General features: G+C 41.4%; 1 protein-coding gene across 1 annotated transcript in view; it reads right to left on the minus strand.

Moving 5' to 3' along the window:
- kdm1b (lysine demethylase 1B) overlaps positions 1-13,874 on the minus strand; it is a 145,348-nt gene that overhangs the window by 81,035 nt on the left and 50,439 nt on the right. The window contains exons 9-10 of the mRNA XM_080204011.1: positions 8,444-8,628; positions 5,491-5,667 (exon numbers count right to left, since the gene is read on the minus strand). Coding sequence (XP_080060137.1) covers positions 5,491-5,667; positions 8,444-8,628 — 362 coding nt within the window. The remainder of the gene's footprint in view (positions 1-5,490; positions 5,668-8,443; positions 8,629-13,874) is intronic.

The following is a 13,874-nucleotide window of genomic DNA, read 5'->3' on the forward strand; positions in this document are numbered from 1 at the left end:
GTACTGCGTCTGCTCTATCAAGCAATTCCCCTCCAGATGCCTCGCTATTTCCTTCTCGATGATGGATTCTAACATTTTACCTACAACAGACGTTAAACTAACCGGCCTATAATTCCCCGCCTTTTGCCTGGATTCCCCGCCTTTTGCCTGGTTTCTGCAATTTCTATGATTTCTTCTATGATAAAACCCTGTGGTTTAGTTCTATTGGTTAAAATGTGTTCCAATGTCTCTGTAATGTTAACAATCCCCAACAGGATAATAATAATGCTCTTAAATTGATTTCAATGCTGACCCTGCCAGTAAGAAATGGAACAGTGCACCTTCTGGAAGAGCAACTTCTGGATCTCCATGCCTAACTGCACATGTAGGTAGTAGAAGTTGCTATCAGGGATCATCTTATAATAATTATGAGTGCTGATGTCCTTGCTGTTGTTATTACAGCAAAAACCAGGCCATTATGTTTATTCCTACACATAGGTTGGATTTGGGACTTTTTGACATGCTACGTCGTTTCTACAGACCGATTGTGTCGATTTCCCCATAGGAACAATGCTAAAAACGGAGGATTGGTTCCTTCAGCAGGGAAGGCAGCATTTTTCGCAGAAAATTACAACCTAATTTGCAGCAGGTTTTAGACATTCATCCCGGTGTATTCAGACCTCTGTCAGCAGGCCACAGAGGCCATTCTCCACAGCTGGCCAAGCAAAAGACTTCAGACCGCAGGCATGAAAGACCACATTATAATCAATGGGAGATCAGCCAATCAGGCAAGACAGGGTTTTTACTGGCAATTTGTGACTTCATTTCAAGGCTTTCAAAACAGTTTTCCAGTTTTGAGCTCTAGCTTGGCCAGGTGGTGTGCTACCAGCAGGCCACAGCAACCGTTCTCTGTATCAACTTTCCGTCCTGGAGTTATAGCCTGGTGAGTGAAGGGTGCAAGCGGCCCAGTTTTTCAGCAGGAGTTTCACAATTTCTGAGTTTGTTCAGAACGTATCATAAATTGTTGATAAAAATGTAAAAGATGAGCTGACATGGCATCATAAAGTCAAAATCAATGTCATAAATGCAAAACAGGATGTCCATTTTTAAAAGTCTTAAGTATCCTTGTGGTATCTTGAATGTCAAAGTCAAGGACTGCCTGATTGTTAATTACAAATAGGACATTAGGAATTAATATTGTCATTGTAACAACGTAACATACTAATTCTAAATTGCACCCTCAATATTTACACACCCAATACTCAAATGCAAATTTATAATGGTAAAAAGCATACAGTAAGAAACACAAAATTGATGTATTAATGGGCCAGAATCTACTGTGAAACTAATTAGCTGAGTGGTTTTCAGCTAAACCCAAAGGTTGCTCTGAGGTGCACCATTCTGCCGTAAGCCTTGTGTGAAAATGGCAAGGTTGTATCCAGCACGGTATTTATTGCATTCACTATTCTAAATTCCTGGTTCAGGGTCTACATTCTTCATTCATAGTTATTCCATCTCACTGATTACTGAAGCAGATAGTTGTCTGTTCATACAAGTTCTAGGCACTCTCAGGTGCCATTTTAATCTCCCACTGAGATTTTGCAAGGCCAACTGTTCGAAAAAAATTAATAGGATAGGGCAATTCTAACAAATGGCAGATGATATCTATTAGTTATAATAAATTCTAGCCAAATAGTTTAATTTAATGAAAATAAATCCATAGGAATATCTCCTGTTTACTGACAAAGACAGATCTAAGAGCAGGGATATTTTGTCCCAATTGTACAAATTATTAGTTTGGCCACAGCTGAAGTACTGTGCAGAGTGCTGGTCAACACACTATAACAGGAAAGATATAACTACATCAGAGGGTATAGAGAAGATTAACAAGAAAGATTTCTTCATTCAAGGTAACAAACTATGAGGAAAGATCAGATAGACTGCAGTGGTTTTATTTGGAGGAGAAGTAGTTGACAGGAGAGTTGAGTTGTAGACAATTGAGGGGGCTTAGTAATGTGAGCAGGAAAGACCCGATTCTCTTCATAGAGAGCTCAATATCTAAGTGGTACAAGTTTGAAGTAAGTGGAAGGAGGATTGGTTGCAAGTTGTAGGTTAGTGCAGTATGTCTGAAGAAATTTCTGTGGTCATTCATAGGTTAACTAAGACTTTACTGACTCTTGGACATACTTACAAAAGCACAGTAAAGGATAAAAGCTGAGACATGTCTCCTTGCTTGCTGGTACACAGGGCTTTGTACAACATAAGAACATAAGAAATAGGAGCAGGAGTAGGCCATCTAGCCCTTCGAGCCTGCCCCGCCATTCAATAAGATCATGGCTGATCTGTCGTGGCTCAGTTCCACATTCCCGCCCTCTCCCCATAACCCTTAATCCCCTCTCTTATCAAAAACCCATCAACCCGCGTCTTAAAAATATTTAGCGAGGTAGCCTCCACCACTTCAACGGGCAGAGAATTCCAGAGATTCACCACCCTTTGAGTGAAGAAGTTCCTCCTCAACTCCGTTCTAAACCACCCCCCCCCCTTTATCTTGAGGCTGTGCCCCCTAGTCCTATTATCCTTTCTGAGCGGGAAGAGTCTCTCCACCTCTATTCTATCCATCCCATTCATCATCTTATACGTCTCAATGACATCTCCCCTCATTCTTCTGAACTCTAACGAGTACAAACCTAGTTTATTCAGCCTCTCCTCATAGCTCAACCCCCTCAACTCCGGCATCAGCATAGTAAACCTCCTCTGCACTCCCTCCAAGGCCAAAATATCCTTGAGTAAGTACGGCGCCCAAAACTGCACACAGTACTCCAGCTGCGGCCTCACCAATGCCCTATACAGCCGCAGCAAGACCTCCCTACTTTTATACTCAATCCCCCTCGCTATGAAGGCCAGCATCCCATTTGCCTTCCTGACCACCTGCTGCACCTGCAAGCTGGGTTTTTGCGACTCATGCACAAGGACCCCAAGGTCCCTCTGCACCGTCGCCTGCTGCAGTTTTTCACCACGTAAGTAATAATCCTTCCTACCATTATTCCTACCAAAGTGGACCACCTCGCACTTGCCAACATTAAATTCCATTTGCCATTTCCCGGCCCATTCGCCCAGCCTATCTAGATCCTTCTGTAGACTCTCCACACCCTCCGCCCAATTTGCCTTTCCTCCAATCTTGGTGTCATCAGCAAATTTCGACACCCTACACTCGGTTCCCTCCTCCAGATCATCTATATAAATGGTAAATAGCTGAGGCCCCAGCACCGGCCCCTGAGGCACTCCACTAGTCACCAACCACCAATCCGAATAGCACCCATTGACCCCCACTCTCTGCCTCCTATTTGACAACCAGTCCTCTATCCACGCTAACACCCTACCCCCAACTCCATGCCCCCTGACCTTCTGCAATAACCTCTTGTGAGGTACCTTGTCAAACGCCTTCTGAAAATCAAGAAAGACCACATCCACCGGCTCTCCTCTATCCACCGCCCTAGACACATCCTCAGAGCTCCAGTAAATTTGTCAGACACGACTTCCCTTTAACGAAACCGTGCTGCGTCTGCTCTATCAAGCAATTCCTCTCAAGATGCCTCGCTATTTCCTCCTTGATGACGGATTCTAACATTTTACCTACAACAGACGTTAAACTAACTGGCCTATAATTCCCTGCCTTTTGCCTGGCACCCTTCTTAAACAATGGCGTAACATTAGCTGTTTTCCAATCTTCCGGCACTTTCCCGGAATCCAGCGACATCTGGAAAATAACCACCAAGGCATCCACTATCACCTCCGCCATTTCTTTCAGAACCCTCGGATGCATTCCATCCGGTCCTGGCGAGTTGTCCACAATCAGTCCCTCCAGTCTGTCGAGCACCTCCTCTCTAGTAACAGTAATGTCATTAAGACCCTCCAGTCCTACCACCTTTCCATCTCTAACACCCGGCAAATTATTCACGTCCTCCTCCGTGAAGACAGAAACAAAAAAGTTATTCAGGACCTCAGCCATATACCCATCCCCTACCACTAAGTCCCCTTTCTCATCCTCTAAGGGACCAATGTTCACCCTAGCCAGCCTCTTCCTTTTTAAAAACTCTTGCTATCCTTTTTTATATTAAGCGCAAGCCCAGCTTCATAGTTTCTCCTACCCTTCTTTATCATCTTCTTTGTCGACATTTAAACCTCTCCCAATCCTCTTCTCGCCCACTACTCTTTGCTACTCTAAACGCCTCCGCTTTTAATTTAACACTTTCCTTCACCTCCTTCGTTATCCACGGCTTATTACCTCTCCTCCTACTGTCCTTTTTGACCATCGGAATAAATTTCTGCTGAGCACCAAGAAAGATCTCCTTAAAGATCCTCCACTGCTCCTCAGCAGACCTACCTTCCAACACGCTCCCCCAGTCCACATTCGCCAATTCTTCTCTCATCCTACCGTACTCCCCTCTGTTCAAACAAAGGACGCGCGTCCAGGAACCCACTTTCTCCTCTTCCATCTGCACCAGAAACTCCACCATACAATGATCACTCTCCCCAAGAGGATCCTTCACCGCAAGGTCCCTAATTCTACCCGCCTCATTACATAGCACCAGATCCAAGGTAGCTCGCTCCCTCGTCGGCTCCAACACACACTGTTCGAGGAAACTATCCCGGCAGCATTCCAAGAACTCCTCCTCGAGCCTCGGTGTGGGTCATATGGTCATCTTTGTGTGGGCAGTACACAGTCCATAGAATCATAGAGTCCTTCAGTGCAGAAAGAGGCTAATCAGCCCATCAAGTCTGCACCGAACACGATCCCATCCAGATCCTATTCCCATAACCCCACATATTTACTCTACTAATCCCCCGACACGAAAGCCAATTTAGCATGGCCAATCAACCAAACCCACACATCTTTGGACCTTGGGAGGAAACCGGAGCATCCAGAAGAAATCCACATAGACCTGGAGAGAATGTGCAAATTCCACACAGACAGTGACCCAAGGCAGGAACTGAACCTGGGTCCCTTGTGCTGAGGCAGCAGTGCTAACCACTATGCCACCATGTCATACAGTACCCAGTCCCATATTAACTATACATGTGCCAGGCCCTTATACAATATCACCTCCCCCCCACCCCCGCCAGTCTTTATCCAATGAATTAAAAGTGATTATCGTTTACCTTATGTCTTACACTGTTATTAACATTCTACATTTACATTGTTACGGCAACATCATCTCTACTCAACTCTCCTCTTGGAGTCTTTGAATTCAAAAGGTTCAGGCCATCTGAAAGCTTTACAATGCTCATCTTTTGCTTTTTGTACTAATATCTTTCAAAGATTAATCAGTACATGTGTAAGCACAAGAGGTGGTTAACATTGCAACAACTGTTTATTGCTTCAGCAATCAAAATGAGAAAAAAAATGGATCCTGGAATTCCTAACCACCTCACAAATTAGGGATTTTTAAAATTATGTTAATTACATTTTAAAAGTAACATGAAAATTAAAACATCATGTACTCCTCTGACCTTGTGGTAATAACTAGGCAGGAGGGGATGATCTGGGTTAACAGCCAAGACCCCAGTATTGACCAAGCCTTTTCTCGTCACAAAATACAAGATCTTCTCCACTTCCAGCACACAGCGAATACGGACAAGCCCTCGAACAACAATGTGGTTTGCACACTTTTGTGGGGTGAGAACCTCCTACAGATAAAAGATAAGGAAGACAATTTTAGTATTTTGGCATTATATACGCAAGAAGAGTAAATCACTTGATCAGTTGAGCACATTTCGTATGTTGGTGACAGCTCTATTTTCTTCATTCCAAATTCCAGCCTTTCTCCATATCTCAACTTCCCGATTAAGTATTTATTATTGCATTTAATTACCTCAATTAGTTTGCATTATAAATCATCGAAGTTTTCACACTAAGGATGTAAAGTGGTTAGTTGTGTAAATTACTGTAATACATGACTGTTTAATAACACAGTGGCCAAAAATATTACATGTGGCAGCTTACATCATCATTTTCTAATTAGAAGTGGCACAGATAATGTACAGACAACTGTGACATCCGAGTGGTGGTGACAACACAATCTTAGGTTCAACACAACTAAACAGCAGTACTCCTTAATGTTAAAGAGATCAAGCCAAGGAGAAATGTAAAAGTTTAAATTGGATCCATTGTAAGGAGCAGCAATTATAAAGTAAACACTAAGAAATCAAAGTGAAAGGGAAAAAATTACAAAGTTTATTTACAAATTTTGTAATACAATATAGAGAGAAAGGAGGAGGAGAAAAATATTCACTGGGATGAAAGAACGCTCTTTCAAAATCATTAACTCAGGGATCCTGTAAGAATTAAAAGGATATGCAGAATTCCTTCACCAGCGCCCTCCCCCCTCCCTTCCAACAGAGATTATTCAAAATACTGAATGCCATAGGTGTCCCCTTATTGAAAGGGGAATTGGAAAATATTTGAAAAGTAGACATATAAAAAGGATACAGGAAAAGGGCAAGAAATTGCAATAGAACTGGATAGTTCTAGTTGAAGCATTAGCACAGCAGAGGCAAATTAATCCAATGAAATCTGGAATTGCATCTGTAGAAACAAAACAACTGCAAGATATTTTTCTAGTACAATAATAGAGAGAATTCAGAGGAGGGGGGAAACCCTAAAAGAATACTAATGGAGTCAAAGCTGCGGATGAACACAATACAGTTAATTTATATGGTGAACTAATTGTTTCATGCACTCACTGAAGAAGAAATTAATAACTTTGTTGCAATAATGTTTTGCAACTTACAACGAGATGCACATTCTAAAATGACGAGAAAGGATCAAGACAAACAATTCCCCAAAATGGATGGAGTACTAGAAGAAATATTGGATGAGGTTTGAGAGATGTGGATGGTGATGAGTGAGATGAAAGGTGGGCAAGTATTGCTAACAAGCAAGTGTAGAAACTATTTTTTTAAAGGAGTGAAAAACACCCTCAAAAAACTACATGCTCACTGGTCCCAAATCAATAACAAGCAAATTAAAGGGACAATAACTGCATCTTGCCAAATAACTGGCTCTTTAGGTTATCCTTTCAAACTGACCACAACGAGAATTTTATCTAATTTCCTTCCTTATTCACTAAGTCAGTGCTAACATGCTGATGGCTGTTGAACAGCTGGAGCATTCACAGTGTGATGTTAAATGAAAAAGCAACTACCATGTACTACAGGACAGTAACAAGACAAAAATAGTCAAAAGTGAAGAGAACATCAAATGGATTTAATAAGCAAACTGGTTAACTGTAAGCATTTCCAAATATATATTTGGTAGAACTATGTCACAATTATAATGGAGACTTTAAAATCAATCAAAAGGATTGCAAATTGAGGCTAGGGAAAGAGAAGAGGAAATGCAATGGGAGGAGTCATGGGGGATAATTAAGAATTACAGAATGAAAACAAGGCAAACCATAAAGACAGATTTATTTTTGCACAACAAGCAAGATTTAATTTGCTTTCTTAACTCAAGTTTCTTTGTTATGTCTTCCAAGGTAGCATGCACCAAACAAATGTTTTGACAATATTGATGCCCAATTGAAATTAATACTTAGTGCTATTAACTGCTGGCATGGTTTTTATGCATTCAAAAGCATTCCTCAGCACAAGGTACCCTGACCTCTGTAAACAAATTCCACAGAACTCACTCTTTGCTAGCAAAATTCAGTTTGTACCATGCTGGAACATAAAAAGACCTGAAACTTGCTACCTTTTTAACATGGTATTGAGATTTATCTTACATTATAGAACACAAGTTGTACAAGTGCCACCAACAATTAGCTGAGCAAATGTTAAATATTCACAAAGAGAATTGGAATCAGAATCACATACACAAAATGTGTGTGTTCAGGTTCAAAGCACACAACCCAGGTAATACAATTCTTTGGAGGAGATTTTTATTGGTTTGGTTGTACTCATAATTTCAACATTCTATAATTCTAATTCTACTCAATTAGGACAGTCCATGGGATTATTTCAAGACTATGTTCCACTAAAATACTAAATTAAAGCAAATTGCAAGATTTAATTTGATATGCCCTACTTATGTGGTGTTAAATGTTGCCATACAGTCCTGCATTTAACTTTTGGAGAGTGCTGATTTGAACTTGACCAGAGAAAATTAACTTCCAAATACCCAGCCTAGGAATGGAGGGAAGCAAAAAATAAAAATCTTGTGAACACAAGTATCATTTCTGACAGCTGTAAACTTAACTGTGCCCTTCCTGCAGAAAATACTAATCTAGGATAGCTGCAACACCTTTGGAATCAAAAAAAATCTATCAGGACTTCTCTGAGGTCATTAAAAACAGCTATCTGTGCAATTATCAGTGGTCACTTTCAGGAGATGGGGGATAAAGCAAGAAAAACATGGTAAGATAAAGGACAAAGGAAAAGGGAAAAACATATACAGAAAGCTTACTTTGCAATTAATATTCCAAAGAGCCAAAATTAGATTTCTCAATGCTAAATACATTGTAGGATCCCGGGAATATTCAGGGAACTCATACAATTCGTCCAGTTCCATCACATCTGGCCTCACACAAAGGGCCTTACCACATTCATTGGGCTGATAGAAAGGTTGGAAGTAAGGACTCATTCCTGCAACTGACCAAAACAAATTCAAAAATGTTAGTTCAAATTATTGATAAGTTATATGCATAACAAACTTAACAATTTTCCCCTATGCGAATCATACTGTGTTATGAATCTTCAGGTGCAGCAGGTAAATAGAAACAAACTCTTTAATAATAGGTCAATAGTTATTTAATTCAATTCGTGAATGGTGCATTTTTAAATTCAGATTAGTGAATCTGCTGTTACATTGTTCACCATGATTTAGCAGTTGTGTTGTAATAGAAACATTAGACCATAAATCACACAATATTTCATAAAGCTTTAATGATTGAAAATTTCTGACAATATCTCAACAAAAATGCTTTCTATTTCTTTATGACCTCTGCGCAAGTTTCCCACACATACCTCATTGTTAGTCTCGCATTTCTCATACATATGCTTTTGGCATCTCTATATCTGGGTTTGTCTTAGACCTTCTTCCTCACGCTTTCTTCATTTGTACAAACCGAGTGCAGGGTGTCGAAATTTGCTGATGACACCAAGATTGGGGGAAAGGCAAATTGTGCGGAGGGTGTGGAGAGTCTGCAGAAGGATCTAGATAGGCTGGGCGAATGGGCCAGGAAATGGCAAATGGAATTTAATGTTGGCAAGTGTGAGGTGGTCCACTTTGGTAGGAAGAATGGTAGGAAGGACTATTACTTACGTGGCGAAAAACTGCAGCAGGCGACGGTGCAGAGGGACCTCGGGGTCCTTGTGCATGAGTCGCAAAAACCCAGCTTGCAGGTGCAGCAGGTGGTCAGGAAGGCGAATGGGATGCTGGCCTTCATAGCGAGGGGGATTGAATATAAAAGTAGGGAGGTCTTGCTGCAGCTGTATAGGGCATTGGTGAGGCCGCAGCTGGAGTACTGTGTGCAGTTTTGGGCGCCGCACCTGCGCAAGGATATTTTGGCCCTGGAGGGAGTGCAGAGGAGGTTTACTAGGCTGATACCGGAGTTGAGGGGATTGAGCTATGAGGAGAGGCTGAATAAACTAGGCTTGTACTCGTTAGAGTTTAGAAGAATGAGGGGAGATCTCATTGAGACGTATAAGATGATGAATGGGATGGATAGGATAGAGGTGGAGAGACTCTTCCCGCTCAAAAAAGACAGTAGGACTAGGGGGCACAGCCTCAAGATAAAGGGGAGGCAGTTTAGAACGGAGTTGAGGAGGAACTTCTTCACTCAAAGGGTGGTGAATCTCTGGAATTCTCTGCCCGTTGAAGTGGTGGAGGCTGCCTCGCTAAATATTTTTAAGAAGCGGGTTGATGGGTTCTTGATAAGAGAGGGGATTAAGGGTTATGGGGAGAGGGCGGGAAAGTGGAACTGAGCCACAACAGATCAGCCATGATCTTATTGAATGGCGGGGCAGGCTCGAAGGGCTAGATGGCCTACTCCTGCTCCTATTTCTTATGTTCTTATGATATATATCTGAGCACTTAGCTCTCTACTCATTTTTGTTTTCCATTCTCGGTGCAACAGTTCCCACTGGTCTGTCTCTTTCGTCTGTAAATTTGCACTGTCTTCTGTCATGAACATCTTGAGCCAGAATTAGAATTCCAAAGATGTTTAGCAGTCAAAGAAAAAAAATCTAGCCTCTCTACAGGAGTAGAGATACTAAAAGAACATTCCCAGGCCAACCATATTTGCTATGAAGCAGCTCAAAAATGAAATAAATTGAGCCACACTATGCAAATCAACTCCTAACAAAGCACGTCACAACAAAGTCATTTTGCCTACAAAACTGCTGCAATTGACAGCCGATATTGGCACAAAGGCAAAAGTGCACCTGAGACCTTGAGTAGTCATACAAACAACATATCTCTCTAAACAATGAAATTTATGGATTGAGAATGAAGCAGAAAAACAACTGGAAAAATGAATTCAATACTAAATCAGGTGGGGAGGAAGAAAGCTTAGATTGAGAAATAGAGACGGATAGGAAGAATGCATAAAGCAAAAACTTCTACATTTTAAAAAATCTCCTTAAATAAATCACAAACTGAAAGAATGAGATTCCACTTTTATTTGCTTACAATTTAACCCTTTGGACCAGAAAGTATTAAAGTATTGCTAATCACACCACTAACTCAAAATCAATGCAAAGAATGAATTTTCATGAACAATATAAGTATACAATAGCATCTTTCCTTAGCATTTTCAATGGTTAGATTTTTTTTTATACCTTGGCTTGTGAACCATATGTAATTACAAAACCAGTAAATGTTTACCAGAGAGAGCATATGGGGAATGGAGACACAAAAATCAATGCACCAGTGGATAGAAAATTGCAGGATGATGAATTCAGTGCACTGTGTAATTGAAACATGTGCCAAGAGTTTGAATAGAGGTCAAAGCTCTATAAGTATTGAACTGGAAAATGTACTCTTAAAATTATACATTCAATTGTGATTTAAAGATTTTTAATTTTTAAATGCTTGTTTGCAGGGGGTTCAGGCTGTATCTGCCTCCAGAGGGGAAAACAGCAGTCACCAACTTATTGACAAGCTAACCTAGTCTGATACGTTGATAAGATACATCACAGTGAGGAAGCAAAGCAAGTTCATTGCAATGTTGGGGTGCAGTTAATGGTTAACAATCCAGCTACCTTGAATAACAATCCAAGAAAGAAGTTCAAACTCTCAGCATGGCAAATTGAGATTTTGAATTCAGTTTATTTTTAAAAATTCAGAAATAATAGAAAAAAAGCTGGCATCAGCAAAAACACTGAACACTTGTGGCAATTTCAAACGTAACTATATATTCAAAAGTCAAAAAGTCCACTCAAATTATCTGCAGCCATATTCTACACAGATGGATTCAACAAGTTAACCAACAACCCAGTCCTTTGAAGAAAAGAAACAAGTTTTGGATAACATGAGATCAATAGTAATCTCAACTCCTACACTGGATCTCTCATACAAGCTGTATTTAAATGCCACTCAACTCCATCAAAGTTCCCAGCACAGGCCACATGGCACTCAAATTGACCATATTACCCAAGAGTTCTGCAAGATTTTTTTCCATATCAAGTTTACAGCATCTTCCTCAAACTGATGCTCCACAACTGGAAACCACTCTTTATAAACAAGATTACTATTTAAAAGTATGGCAAGAAAGTCAGGCCACTTAAGACAAATAGAAATTGAAGAACATTAAATAAACGAGAAAAACTAATTTACCCAAAAAGGTGAGTAAATGTATGGAATAAACCACCAAGTAAAGCAATAAGCTAAAGCATTGCATGCACTCAAAAATCAATTATATAGGAGGTAGCATATTACTGGATTAGGTTTTCATGTGCTGAGTGGTATTTCCAAAATGAAAATTGTCCAATCAAAAACTAAAAACAAAATAAATATCACAGGAAACAAGTTCTAAGTTGTGGAAGTATATTTTTCTCCTTTAAGCTCCAATGGATGGCTCAGCAAGTTTAAGTAATAAGTAGCTAATAAGAACATAAGAAATAGGAGCAGGAGTAGGCCATCTAGCCCTTCGAGCCTGCCCCGCCATTCAATAAGATCATGGCTGATCGGTCGTGGCTCAGTTCCACATTCCCGCCCTCTCTCCATAACCCTTAATCCCCTCTCTTATCAAAAACCCATCAACCCGCGTCTTAAAAATATTTAGCGAGGTAGCCTCCACCACTTCAACGGGCAGAGAATTCCAGAGATTCACCACCCTTTGAGTGAAGAAGTTCCTCCTCAACTCTGTTCTAAACCGCCCCCCCTTTATCTTGAGGCTGTGCCCCCTAGTCCTACTGTCCTTTCTGAGCGGGAAGAGTCTCTCCACCTCTATCCTATCCATCCCATTCATCATCTTATACGTCTCAATGAGATCTCCCCTCATTCTTCTAAACTCTAATGAGTACAAGCCTAGTTTATTCAGCCTCTCCTCATAGTTCAACCCCCTCAACTCAGCCTAGTATCAGCCTAGTAAACCTCCTCTGCACTCCCTCCAAGGCCAAAATATCCTTGCGTAAGTACGGCGCCCAAAACTGCACACAGTACTCCAGCTGCGGCCTCACCAATGCCCTATACAGCCACAGCAAGACCTCCCTACTTTTATATTCAATCCCCCTCGCTATGAAGGCCAGCATCCCATTAGCCTTCCTGACCACCTGCTGCACCTGCAGGCTGGGTTTTTGCGACTCATGCACAAGGACCCCGAGGTCCCTCTGCACCGTCGCCTGCTGCAGTTTTTCGCCACATAAGAAATAGTCCTTCCTACCATTATTCCTATCAAAGTGGACCACCTCGCACTTGCCAACATTAAATTCCATTTGCCATTTCCTGGCCCATTCGCCCAGCCTATCTAGATCCTTCTGCAGACTCTCCGCACTCTCCGCGCAATTTGCCATTCCCCCAATCTTGGTGTCATCAGCAAATTTCAACACCATACACTTGGTTCCCTCCTCCATATCATCTATATAAATGGTAAATAGCTGAGGCCCCAGCACCGACCCCTGGGGCACTCCACTAGTCACCAACCGCCAATCCGAATAGCACCCATTAACCCCCACTCTCTGCCTCCTATTTGACAACCAATCCTCTATCCACGCTAACACCCTACCCCCAACTCCATGCCCCCTTACCTTCTGCAATAATCTATATATAAAAAAAAAATCAGGAAAATCCCAAATTTCATTTCTATTCTTCATTCAGTTTCCTGACAGAAGATTAGGTGGCAGTACAATATTATGAATGGGGTAATTATATAAATAATCTTTTATGATTAAACAGAGTAAACAAAGGGAACGTATTTTAACACAGCTAGGAGCAGTAGTAGGCAATTCAGCTCCTTGAGCCCACTCCTCGGCCATTCAATATGATCATGGTTGATCTCATCTCAGCCTTTTTTGCTCATTTCATAAGAACATAAGAACATAAGAAATAGGAGCAGGAGTAGGCCATCTGGCCCTTCGAGCCTGCCCCGCCATTCAATAAGATCATGGCTGATCTGTCGTGGCTCAGTTCCACTTTCCCGCCCTCTCCCCATAACCCTTAATCCCCTCTCTTATCAAAAACCCATCAACCCGCTTCTTAAAAATATTTAGCGAGGCAGCCTCCACCACTTCAACGGGCAGAGAATTCCAGAGATTCACCACCCTTTGAGTGAAGAAGTTCCTCCTCAACTCCGTTCTGAACTGCCCCCCCTTTATCTTGAGGCTGTGCCCCCTAGTCCTACTGTCTTTTTTGAGCGGGAAGAGTCTTTCCACCTCTATCCTATCCATCCCATTCA

This window comes from Carcharhinus amblyrhynchos, chromosome 2 (genome assembly GCF_965287045.1).
Source record: "Carcharhinus amblyrhynchos chromosome 2, sCarAmb.v2.hapA, whole genome shotgun sequence".
NCBI classification, from domain to species: domain Eukaryota; kingdom Metazoa; phylum Chordata; class Chondrichthyes; order Carcharhiniformes; family Carcharhinidae; genus Carcharhinus; species Carcharhinus amblyrhynchos.